This window comes from Conger conger, chromosome 12 (assembly GCF_963514075.1).
Source record: "Conger conger chromosome 12, fConCon1.1, whole genome shotgun sequence".
In the NCBI taxonomy this organism is placed as follows: Eukaryota; Metazoa; Chordata; class Actinopteri; order Anguilliformes; family Congridae; genus Conger; species Conger conger.
In genome coordinates, this window is record NC_083771.1 from 33,282,168 (window position 1) to 33,294,199 (window position 12,032).

The 12,032-nt window shown below is 50.4% G+C and overlaps 1 protein-coding gene across 3 annotated transcripts in view; it reads right to left on the reverse strand.

Annotated features, from left to right (window-relative positions):
* Positions 1 to 12,032, reverse strand: part of map3k1 (mitogen-activated protein kinase kinase kinase 1, E3 ubiquitin protein ligase) — a 46,548-nt gene that overhangs the window by 7,921 nt on the left and 26,595 nt on the right. For 2 of the 3 annotated variants that reach the window (XM_061263443.1, XM_061263445.1), the window contains exons 2-11: positions 11,681 to 11,831; positions 10,659 to 10,877; positions 9,502 to 9,702; positions 8,477 to 8,593; positions 7,704 to 7,852; positions 7,064 to 7,188; positions 5,201 to 5,282; positions 3,228 to 3,396; positions 2,662 to 2,916; positions 585 to 706 (exon numbers count right to left, since the gene is read on the reverse strand). In XM_061263443.1, the coding sequence (XP_061119427.1) occupies positions 585 to 706; positions 2,662 to 2,916; positions 3,228 to 3,396; positions 5,201 to 5,282; positions 7,064 to 7,188; positions 7,704 to 7,852; positions 8,477 to 8,593; positions 9,502 to 9,702; positions 10,659 to 10,877; positions 11,681 to 11,831 (1,590 nt within the window). The remainder of the gene's footprint in view (positions 1 to 584; positions 707 to 2,661; positions 2,917 to 3,227; positions 3,397 to 5,200; positions 5,283 to 7,063; positions 7,189 to 7,703; positions 7,853 to 8,476; positions 8,594 to 9,501; positions 9,703 to 10,658; positions 10,878 to 11,680; positions 11,832 to 12,032) is intronic. The other variant, XM_061263444.1, reaches the window with a different exon arrangement.

Sequence of the window (12,032 nt, forward strand, 5' to 3'; positions counted from 1 at the left end):
TGTGAACACACACAGGGAGCGTTAGCGTTCAAACAGCCGAGATCTCAAAATATAGACACAGCCTGAACCCTCTCCGACCGTCTCCAAGACTGATTTGATGGATAGACAGCGACCAGCTACTCACACAGTTTGAATGGAAATCAGCATCGCAATAACTACAATGACCATAATCCATTGTGCCTACAGACACAAGTAAGTTTTAAACAAGTTTGGAAACAGAACCTAGTACTTAGATGAAGCTGAAAGAGGAAGATGGCCTACTGCTTGACTATACCCAACAACACAATAATTCTTCCTTTCTTTGAACTGAAAGAGCTGCACTAAAAATATATAATTGAAATAATTAAATGAAATAAAAAGTTTAACCAAAGTAAAAATATCTTCATATGAAAGTTTTAATATACAGACATCCAGCTCTCTCATGTACGACATCGTGTTTGACGAATCTCATGTTATGAACACACCACACCACTAGATGGCACTATCTACAAATAGTCAGTGTAGAAACTGGCTCCACACCGGTGAAGCACACATAAGGAGGCGACACAGGCAGCTAAGCTAAGTGTTGGGTTTGTGATGTTTACCTGTTGGCGTCTGCGCACTTGACCAGTATGGTCTCCACCACGGGCCGGAGCAGCTGCTGCAGTCGGGTCCTCTCGGCCACAGAGTGGCAGGGGGTGTACACCAGCATGGCCCTCAGTGTTTTCTGCGGAAGGTACAGGAGCCCGAGTTCAGAGAGGAAGCCTGCAGCGGGTGCGTTAGCGGGTGCTTTAGCGGGTCCGTGAGCGCGGAGCGGGACGCACCGTCGTCGCTTCAGATCGGTCCCCGGGTCCCTGGCGTAGCGGCCGCCGCGGTTCCGGAGCGGAGAAGACGGCGGGGTGGAGACTTAGCGCAGGGCTTAGCCCCCGCACTGCCGACTCTACAAATCAAAGCCCCTAGGCCGCTAAAACACCGCTAACTCCGCCGCGGGACAGCGAGCCGCCCCGACAACAGCTGCAGCAGAGACACGTCCGCACCCTGGTGTGAGCCAGGCGTACTCTGACCCCGAATCACTGAGTAATGCGGGGGGGCAGAGGGGGGGGGGGGGGGGGGGGGCAGGGACGAGCCGAATCAGCGCCCAGGCTGCAGCAAGCAGGGCCTGGCCGTCTCTTTCCACCCCGTCTCCTACCTGCGTCCCGGGTCTGCAGAGTACCCGCCATGTTCTACAGAAGGGGAGTCCGATCTCATCCGAAAGGGGCTGGTGTGGGCGCAGGTTTCTGTTTTAGCCCAGCACTAAGACACCTGATTCTGCTCATCGAGGTCTTCATTAAAGACCATGAAGTAGTTCAATCAAGCTCTGTAGTGCTGGGCTAAAACAGAAACCTGCACTGCGGCCCTGTTCGGATTAAGATCGGACACCCCTATTCTAGAGAGAAGCTCTGTTTATGATGCCGTCTGTAAGACTTAAGGCCACCCCAGGCAATGTGAGACGTGTCTTACTGCACGACACAATAGGAGATGATCATATTCATAAATGATTAACTTGTAATGAGGTTTTTCTTAGGAACCAGTGGCAGAGGGACTATCTGCTGCCTAAAGGGTTGGTCGCGTGACATTATGTTCTCCGCAGTCTGCAGACAGAGGAGCTCCTCAGAGCTGCGATGAAACAAACTCAGGGCCCCTCCCTCATGGATGCCCACGGTATTTTTAGTCCAAAGCAAGCCCCCCCCCCTTTGTCTTTGTAGAGCAGTGCAGCCGCAGTGAACCCTGCCTGCACTAAATATTCCGGAAAACCCCGCGAGGACAGAACTTTCTTGTTTTCGCAAACGCTGCTCGCTGGAGCTAGGCGCCGGGGGCAGGGGGGCACTCTGAGAAACCCAAATTTAAAACCCATCCAGTTTCTTTGTTCAGTTCAGCAATAAATACATTGGAGGGGGGGGGGGGGGGGGGGGTTCAAACTTCTGCTGAGGAACACAGCTGCCTCCGTAAATTCACTCCATGAATTTTGAAACGAACCGTCAGGAAGCCGTGCTGGCGCTGAACTTCAGCTCAGTTCTGCCGACACGGCCACGGCCCCGCGCCATCGAGCGAGGCGCAAAAGGTGAGGTTCAAAGGACGAGGTGTGCCGTGTCGCAGGTCTTCAGCCCAAGACCTCGCCGTTCAATCACACGCGACCGCACACCTTCAACTTCCTGCGCTACCCGCTAAACACTCACACAGATTCGGAACGCGCATCCTGAAGTTGTACTAGCAATAAACTCGAGGGTGTGCTTTTGTTTTCAAGCAACATTTTCAAGTCAAGAACAAACAACCTCAAGCGTATTGCTAGTATCAGAATGAGCAAGAATGTATTTCTGCAAAAAATAAAAAGCTTCCGCAATTCTTAAATGTTCATATTTGTAGAACCACAAGTAATGGAAAAAAACTAAACGTGCGGTACGGAAGGAAACTGGCTTTGCACAAGAATGAGCTAGTGTTAAGCTGTAAGCATCAGCTTTGCAGTGCATCGGTTTGATTGGAGGAGATGTGCTGAGCTCCTTTGCGTTTGTTAAACCAATTGAAAGTCTCCAAACGGGTCATGTGGTGTGTGGTCGACCAGTGATGCCGTGGGCTTCTGATGAACAGTCGAGTGGGCAGGATGCGGGACGTGTTGTGCCACCCAGGGCCATGTGTTGAGCTCACCAGTGCAGCCACGTAGACCTTGTAGACGGGGTCTGCGCAGACCATGGAGAGGACGCTGCAGCAGGACTCCACCACCACGTCCCCCGAGGCCTCCCGACCCGTCGCCGCGGCGCCCAGCCCCGCCCCCAGACACGAGCGCTCCCCATTGGCCAGCAGCAGCGCGCCGCTGACGTCATGGGAGAGCCGGCGCAGGGCCATCTCCCGGATGTTCCAGTTCCTGGAGAACAGGCACCCCACCAGCTCCAGCCCAAACACCTGCACAAACACGCACACAAACAGAGACATGCACAGACAAATGCAGACACACACACAGACACACACACACACAGGGAGAAGGCCATTAATACACACACGTACGTGATTTTCATTTCAACCCTCATTTGACACACCTAAACGTACGAATGAGTAGCTGCTGAATGAGGTGTGCTTTGTTAGGGTTGGACTGAAAACCTGCAGGACCGCAGATCTCCAGGAGCAGGGTTGGGAAGCACTGGCTTACACACAAACACATTCCCCCGCACAGCGCTCTAAAAGGACACGGGTCAGAGGCCGGAAAGGAGCCTCACCTTGATCCAGGGCTCGGCCAGCTCCCTGTAGGCCTGGGGGATCTGCTGGACCCCGTAGTGAGGGAGCGTGAAGTCCCCCTCCTGGGCCTGCCTCTGCCCCTCACTCTGAGATGATGCCTGATTCTGGGAGCGACCGCCTGCACCGTCCGATGGGGAGGCTGGCTCATGGCTGCCGGCACAAACACACACAGTCACACGCCCGTCAGAGGGAGCTCGTGTTCACTAACAGGCATACACGCACACAACACCACGCACAACCACTTCCCCCAGTTCAACCTTTATGAGTGCTTTACCGCAGGAACTCTACGGTCTTATTTTCCGCATGTTCAAAGTTGGCAAAGTTATTCAAAAATAAATCCCATCCAGACACTTCTGTAAATAAATATCAACTGGTAGCTCGAATAACACCAGGAGTAAGAAACCCTTTTAACAGGAATGATTTGATCCTGCTGATTATTGTGACTATACACTTGGCGTGAACTATACTTTAAAGCTTGGGGTGGGATTCAGAAAGCAAAGACGACGAGATTATTCAATTTAAATAAAATAAATGAAGATTAAAATACCCAGGGGAATAAAGATTGAAATACCCAAAGAAACAACAAAGAGTCGCGGGCGGGGCGAGGAGAGCTTGAGGGAGAGGAGGGACTCTGAGAGGAAAAAAAAAAAGCGGCAACAAAAGCCAGATTACCTGCTGTCACACCTCAGCACAGAGCATGAACGCAAAACAAGCGCTGGTGCCCGGCTGTCTGGCTCACCTAACCGCGCGGAGGAGATCCAGCACGTCTGATAGATATCCCACCGTAGGGCTTGCAGGTGCATTGTGGGGCTAGCAGTAACATGCTGGTGCATCATGGAACAGCAGTAACATGTACTGCAGGTGCATTATGGGACAGCAGTAACATGGCCTGCAGGTGCATTATGGGACAGCAGCAAAATGGCCTGCAGGTGCATGATGGGACTGCATATAACATGGCCTGCAGGTGCATTATGGGACTGCATATAACATGGCCTGCAGGTGCATTATGGGACTGCATATAACATGGACTGCAGGTGCATTATGGGACAGCAGTAACATGGCCTGCAGGCGCATTATGGGAATGCAGTTACATGGCCTGCAGGTGCATTATGGGACAGCAGAAACATGGCCTGCAGGTGCATTATGGGACAGCAGAAACATGGCCTGCAGGTGCATTATGGGACAGCAGAAACATGGCCTGCAGGTGCATTCTGGGAATGCAGTTACATGGACTGCAGGTGCATTATGGGACAGCAGCAAAATGGCCTGCAGGTGCATTATGGGAATGCAGTAACAGGCCCGCAGTTGCAATATGCAAATGCAGTAACTTTGGCTTCTGCATTTATTGGCTTGTGCGTTTCACTGCAGATGCTCCTGGCCAGCCTAGAGCAGGGCTGGGTAATTAATTTAATCTACTTTGCATAACAGGCAGGAGCTTACAGGGAAGTGGTCTAATTCGGGCCAGCCGACTCTGACACATCAGCTCAGGCTGCAGTATGGCTGGTTCATAGTGAACTGGAAAACGCTGGCTAACTGCATAACCTTGGCCCTGGGTGGCACAACACATCCCGCATCCCGCCACCTCCGCCGTTCACCAGAAGCCCACTGCGTCACTGGTTGGCCACACACCATATGACCCGTTTGGAGACTTTCAATTGGTTTAACAAACATAAAGGAGCAATTGTTTTTTTGTTTTTTTTACGTGCCAAGCTTTTTCAAACTAACTTTGCTAGGTTGGAACACAGTTAACCAGTTTGGCTCGAGGATTAATGACCTAATATTACATGCTTTTCCCCTCCAAAACAAACCACGCCCTAATGCTTAGTTACAACTGGGTATGCATGTAAAATGACATGTAAACTAAAGTATATTTGATCAGGCTTCAGTTTTGTTCCAGAGGACTCTTTCTGGAAGCACTGGTCCACCTTGCTTTAAACAAAGACAATGTCCTTACCTGTAAAAGTCATGTGACTTCCACTTGGCCCTGCAGAGGGGGCAGATTAAGGTTTCCTGGTTCCTCCGGCACTCTTCAGCCCCTGAAACGCCAAAGAAAGTGAGACTGAGACAGAGCGCCAGAGAGAGAGAGAGCGAAATGCCTTCCGACTGCCTGTCAAAGAAGATGTATACCAAAATAACATTCCCACTCCAATTAGACTGTGCTTCGAGAGGGCAAGGATTACACACGAACCATTTCCTTCCACTGTCAATCATTCCCAACTTCCACTGCATTCCACAGTGTTATAGTGCGGAAGAAAATCAGATGACAAAGGGTAGAGGGACCTATTCAACTGTAAAACCTTCTTGGTTAAATGCTGTAAGGCACTAAGGTCATAGGTGACCCAGCACAAAGCAGCCTTCTAGAAGGTTCCTCAAGAAAATGTTCCCTTTTTCAATGATTATTTAAACCTTCAACAGTTTCGATTATTATTTTTTTTTTACCAATACATGCCAAACCACCAACATAGTGTCAACATAGCATTGGCGTAATATGTCCTGGAGGCATCAGTGTTAATTTGAAATGTCCAAAAAACGTTGTGAAAATGAAGCTGATTCTGGTGAAGTGTGAGATGGTGTAAGTACTGAAGAGCACGGTTTGATAAACGGACGCTGTTGCTGGCTGGCTGAAACTCCACGGCAAGCTGTGAAGAGCAACAGAAAGCTGCTTAACTGAAAGTTATTCTAACAAAAATAGCTTTGTTCCTCTTTCCACTTGTGTCATTACTGGCATACAATTCACTCTAAATTAAGAGGAAAATGACAACCCAGCACACTGGCTTATGCTTAAAACTCCCACTGTGCAAGAAATATCATCTCTGGCTCCTAAGGTCCTTGACAGGAACAGAGTAGTGGTCCATTAAAAATCTAAAATGCCATGTATTTCTCACCCAATTTCACTTTGCGGTTTACACTATGCTGAATGATTTACTAGGAGGGGTGACAAATTGTGAGTGACATTACTGACACCCTGGTGGCTGCATGCCAATATAACCTCCAGTAATATTCATATATATATATTCATATATATATATTCACAGTGCGGGCGGGGCGTGGTCGGTCAGTGTTAGCGGTCAGTGTGAGCGGGGTGTGGTCAGTGGGAGCGGTCAGTGTGAGCGGGGCGTGGTCGGTCAGTGCGAGCGGGGCGTGGTCGGTCAGTGTGAGCGGGGCGTGGTCAGTGGGAGCGGTCAGTGTGAGCGGGGCGTGGTCGGTCAGTGTGAGCTGGGCGTGGTCGGTCAGTGTGAGCGGGGTGTGGTCGGTGTGAGCGGTCAGTGTGAGCGGGGTGTGGTCAGTGGGAGCGGTCAGTGTGAGCGGGGCGTGGTCGGTCAGTGCAAGCAGGGCGTGGTTGGTCAGTGCGAGCGGGGCGTGGTCGGTCAGTGCGAGCGGGGCGTGGTCGGTCAGTGCGAGCGGGGCGTGGTCGGTCAGTGCGAGCGGGGCGTGGTCGGTCAGTGCGAGCGGGGCGTGGTCGGTCAGTGCGAGCGGGGCGTGGTCGGTCAGTGCGAGCGGGGCGTGGTCGGTCAGTGCGAGCGGGGCGTGGTCGGTCAGTGCGAGCGGGGCGTGGTCGGTCAGTGTGAGCGGGGCGTGGTCGGTGTGAGCGGGCAGTGGGAGCGGTCAGTGTGAGTGGGCAGTGCGAGCGGGCAGTGTGAGCGGGCAGTGGGAGCGGTCAGTGTGAGTGGGCAGTGGGAGCGGGCAGTGGGAGCGGGCAGTGGGAGCGGGCAGTGGGTGTGGTCAGTGTGAGCGGGCAGTGTGAGCGGGGTGTGGTCAGTGTGAGCGGTAAGTGTGAGCGGGCAGTGGGAGCGGGCAGTGGGAGCGGGGCACTCACAGATGGACATGCAGTGGTGGTGCAGCTTGTTCCTGCAGCCCTCCTCACACACGGTCAGGCTCTCCTCATCCAGCATGTCCAGCAGGCAGATGGGACACATCTGCTCCTCCTCGTCCTTCAGACTGCTGCCCCAGGAGAAGGAGAGGGAGGGAGACGGAGAGAGAGAGAGATTTCAAACAACAGCCCTCACCAGATCGCTTCAGACACCAGTGCCCACAGTTAGCTCATGAAGGGCTTGCAGTGCTCAGAGTTAGCTCATGAAGGGCTCAGACAGTGCTCAGTTAGCTCATAAAGGGCTAGCACAGTGCTCAGAGTTAGCTCAAGAAGGGCTCACAGTGCTCAGAGTTAGCTCACGAAGCACATCATGAGCATACGGTGACGGACACATGCTGCTGCACTTCATGCTTCGTGAAATATCCTCAAATACGAGATGAGCAAATGCAGCTCCTGTGTGCACGTGTGCATTCCTTACACTGAAGAAGGCGTTTCATTTTCAGTCGTTCTGGATAACGGCGTCTACTAAATCAGTGCAGTGTAATTTAACTCAAGGCCTTTGCACCCAGCTCCTCACAGCTTGATGTCATAACAGAAACAGAAACACGTTCTGCCCTCCAGGAACGGTTCTGGGAGGGAGGCGTACCTGTTCTCGTTCCCGGACGACGAGGTGCTGGACGTGCACGACGTGTGCGAGTTGGACATGCGGGAGACAAACTTCTGAATGGTGTTGCGCGAAGGGGCCTTAATCCGCGAGCTACGCCGATTGTGGTACTTCTGAAATAAGCTCTCCACCTGTGCAACACACAATGATAAGCAACAGAATTTAACCCTCAAACTAATAATACACACTGCAAAATAAAGTCTGTCTTAATCTTGCAAGACCAAAATGTATATTTTGTTTTACTCTCAAGTAGGAAATATTAGCTTGTTTTCAGTTACTGTTTGCTTGACAAGCGAAAGTTGAGTCACCTCATTGGCAATACTTTTGCCATATTTAGCAAAAAAGCAATGTCTAAATATAAGACTAAAATGCTTGTTGAGGCGAACTTATTTATTTTTGCTGTGCATCCACTGCAATCACACTATGATATGGAACTTCATCGTGCTGTAAAATCCATAGCACCATCATTTAAAACATTCCCATACTTAAATAAGGGCCACCAGCGCTATCCCATTCTGTTCGCGATGCTTTGGGAGGTGGGATTCATTCAGATAGGGGTCCGGGGGGATGTTTTAGTTTGAGGAGTGCTGAGAGAGATTTAGCTGGTCTGACTGAATGACTATTTAGTGGCTGAAGTTCTATGGGGCAGACGGAGGTTGATACTGACACTGCGACACTGGGACAGACAAAGAGCAGCACGATTCGTGCCGACACGAGGATGCGGTCCGTAAGGGCGCGAGGGGCGGAAAGATCACCTCAAAGTTCTTGAGGGTCTTCCTCCAGAGCAGGGGGTCGGAGGGCTCCAGCTGAAAAACCCGGAGCATGACGAAGAGGACGTGGATGCAGAAGGTCCCTCGGCCACAGCTGCAGGTCTGAGGGAGGAGAGACGCCTTTATCCAGATACTCCTGACATACACGTACACCATATACACTCACAGAGCAGCGCAGTACAGGCGTTATCTACAACGTTACACAGTCTCAAGAGCCTGGGACAAGCCTCTCTCAAACCAAGGCTGAGACGGCATCTTAATGACCAAAATTATTTACAGACCTTCATGACAGCAACCACAAACTACCGGTTAAGATGGAGGGAGAAATAAAACTAGTGCTGGTTTTAAGATGCAATCCTGGTGGACAAACTACATTTTTCTAGGTATTTTCTCAAGAATCTTTAACGCAAAGTTTTGCATTAAGTCCCACAAATTTCTACCAGCCCATGTATAGACCTTCAGAACTTGGTACATATTTGCCATCAAAAAAATGTGGGCATTCTCACAAGAATTTTTAAATGCAGACTAAAAGTCCCCCCCCACCTCCCCTCCAGACAGCAGGACACTGAAGCAGCACGTACGCCCACTCTTCAGGGCAGACGAGTGCATTGGTCCATTTCCTTGCGCATTTTATTGCCTTGTGGCCACAGAAACACTGTGGCCACTAAAAATACAATTAAAGACAGTTCTGCCCAAGAGCTAGCTAGTGCAGTTAAGATTTCTTAATGTACACACACAGTCAAGTAGCCGTGTGTAAATACCTCACTTTGTAAGATTGCTAGCTCATCAATAATAGCTGGCAGAGTGTTGGCAAGCCATGCAAAGTGACAGTGGCATAAAACAGGAAGCCCGCAGGGGGAAGTGCATCTACTTGAAAACTTTCCTTGGTTACTCTATGGTTACCATGACTGCCAGGCCATGGCAACAGCAGCGAACAGCAGTAGATGAATTTAATGAGGCAACACACTAGAGGGCAGATTTATTTAACTTTATGCGGCTGCTATTCCTACCTGCGGGCCAATGAAAACCCTGTATTTGTTGTCGGGGCTGTCTCCACCAATCAGGAAGGAGTTGGGCCCAATCTGCTGAAGCAGGTAGAGGCGGGCCCTCATGACTTTATTCACTCTGCGGTTGGTCTCCTCGGGGCTGTAAGGGGAGAAACCGTCTGGGGAGGGCGCACGTCGAGGGGGGGTGACTCGCCCGCTCTGAAACTACACAAAACAAGCTCAAGTCAGTGGAAAAAAAATGACAGCGGGCTCCAGTACAGCTGCTTAACAAGTTAAATATGGTGGATATTTATTATATTCATTTATAATATAAAAAATGAACATGCCATTTAGTATTAGTGTAAAGTGTGTTAAAGTATGTTTTTTTAGTGTAGGTGTGTCGGGAAAGTGAATTTAAGGTGAAAGCAGGTGAACAGGACTCTTTAGTGTAGGTGTAAAGCAGCTAAACAGGTCTCTTTAGGTGTGGGTGTAAAGCAGGTGAACAGGTCTCTTTCGTGTAGGAGTAAAGCGTGTAAACGTGTCTAGTGTAGGAGTAAAGCGTGTAAACGTGTCTCTTTAGTGTAGGAGTAAAGTGTGTAAACGTGTCTCTAGTGTAGGAGTAAAGCGTGTAAACACGTGTCTTTAGTGTAGGAGTAAAGTGTGTAAACGTGTCTCTTTAGTGCAGGAGTAAAGCGTGTAAACGTGTCTAGTGTAGGAGTAAAGCATGTAAACGTGTCTCTTTAGTGTAGGAGTAAAGCATGTAAACGTGTCTCTTTAGTGTAGGAGTAAAGCGTGTAAACGTGTCTAGTGTAGGAGTAAAGCGTGTAAACGTGTCTAGTGTAGGAGTAAAGCATGTAAACGTGTCTCTTTAGTGTAGGAGTAAAGCATGTAAACGTGTCTCTAGTGTAGGAGTAAAGCGTGTAAACGCGTCTCTTTAATGTAGGAGTAAAGCGTGTAAACGTGTCTCTTTAATGTAGGAGTAAAGTGTGTAAATGTGTCTCTTTAGTGTAGGAGTAAAGCGTGTAAACATGTCTCTTTAGTGTAGGAGTAAAGCGTGTAAACGTGTCTCTTTAGTGTAGGAGTAAAGCGTGTAAACGCGTCTCTAGTGTAGGAGTAAAGCATGTAAACATGTCTAGTGCAGGTGTTGGATGTCCATATCAGACGAGTAGAGCAGGACTCACTGGGACCGGGGACGCTCTCTTCCTGCGCACACCGGGAGACTCGGGCTTCCCGCCGTTCTTTCCAGAGGAAGAGGAAGAGGAGGAAGAGGTGGGGCCGGGAGAGGGGCTGCGGCGGCCCCGGGACTGGGGGGACGTGGGCGTCTGCGCGTCCCCTCCGCCCTCGGCCCCCTGCCGACCCGCCTCGCTGCCGTCCGGCCGCAGCGGGATGGGCTTCACCACCTGAGGGGGCGGGGATGGCGTCACTACGGCAACGGCTGGGAAAGCAGGCTAGAACACCGCACACCAGTCTCAAGACAGGAAGCCTCTGATCACACACCAGCCACTTCCAATCAGTCCTCATGTGATGGTCACATTACTCCCTGGTATCCCAAGCCAAATTTTGGTAAAGAGGAAGTAGCAAGTAAACCAGCAGCAATGTTGTTTAATGCTCCAACTATCTGCAAGGATAACTGCATATCCCTTGAGTTGCGTCTTTACACTCCTCCAAACGACTTCTATTACACTCAAGACACTAAATTTAGCACGGATGCATCTCTCCACAGACTCTGCTGGATCAGAACTGAATCCTTCACTCACAGGGTTTGAGTGCTTTCCAGTGAAGGTGGAGAGGTCCAGTTCCCTGGCTAATGTGTGCAGATTTTGGCTTTAGTTTAACAGAAAGATAAAATCAGAGGGGAAAACCCAGCAGGGGCAATGAATGAAGCCAAATGACCGCAGTTCAGCAGGATCCGGCTGGTTTTCTCTTTCAGAGACAACAAAAGAACGTCCCAGACAATCAAATGAATGCTTTACTGTAGATCGTTCAACACACAATCTGATTTCTATTTTCATACTGCATGCATTTAATTTCAACAAGGTATTAAGGGTGAATTACATTATTTCGGTGGATACATTTTCCGCAATAGTCAAATACCCAGGAAATTGGACAGCTCAGGAGGAATTTCTGGGAAATACTTTTTGGGATAGCATGGGTTTTGTTTAGTGAAGGAGAGTACGGAAGCATGTGATTGGCTCAGACTCACCACAGGCCCCTTCCTACTCCGCCTCTCCAGCCACTCATGCTTCCAGGTGGGCATGCAGGTGGCCTTCAGCTTCTCCCGGATCATCCGCTCCTCTGGACGGTCCTCCATCTTCTGCAGCCCCCGCAGGGTGTCCTTGCTGTCCATCTCTCGACTAGAGGCAGGGGAGGTGAAGGAGAGGGACGGAGTGAGCACCGGCGTCTGTCAGAGGGACAGGGCGCCATGGGGCAGCCCTGGACATCGCTACAGACACAGAGCTATGCACCAGCATTAACCCCCCCCCCCACCGTTCTCGTTACCATGTACGGAACACTTCCGTTGACAGAACCAGCTCCACACCAACTGACCGCAAGGG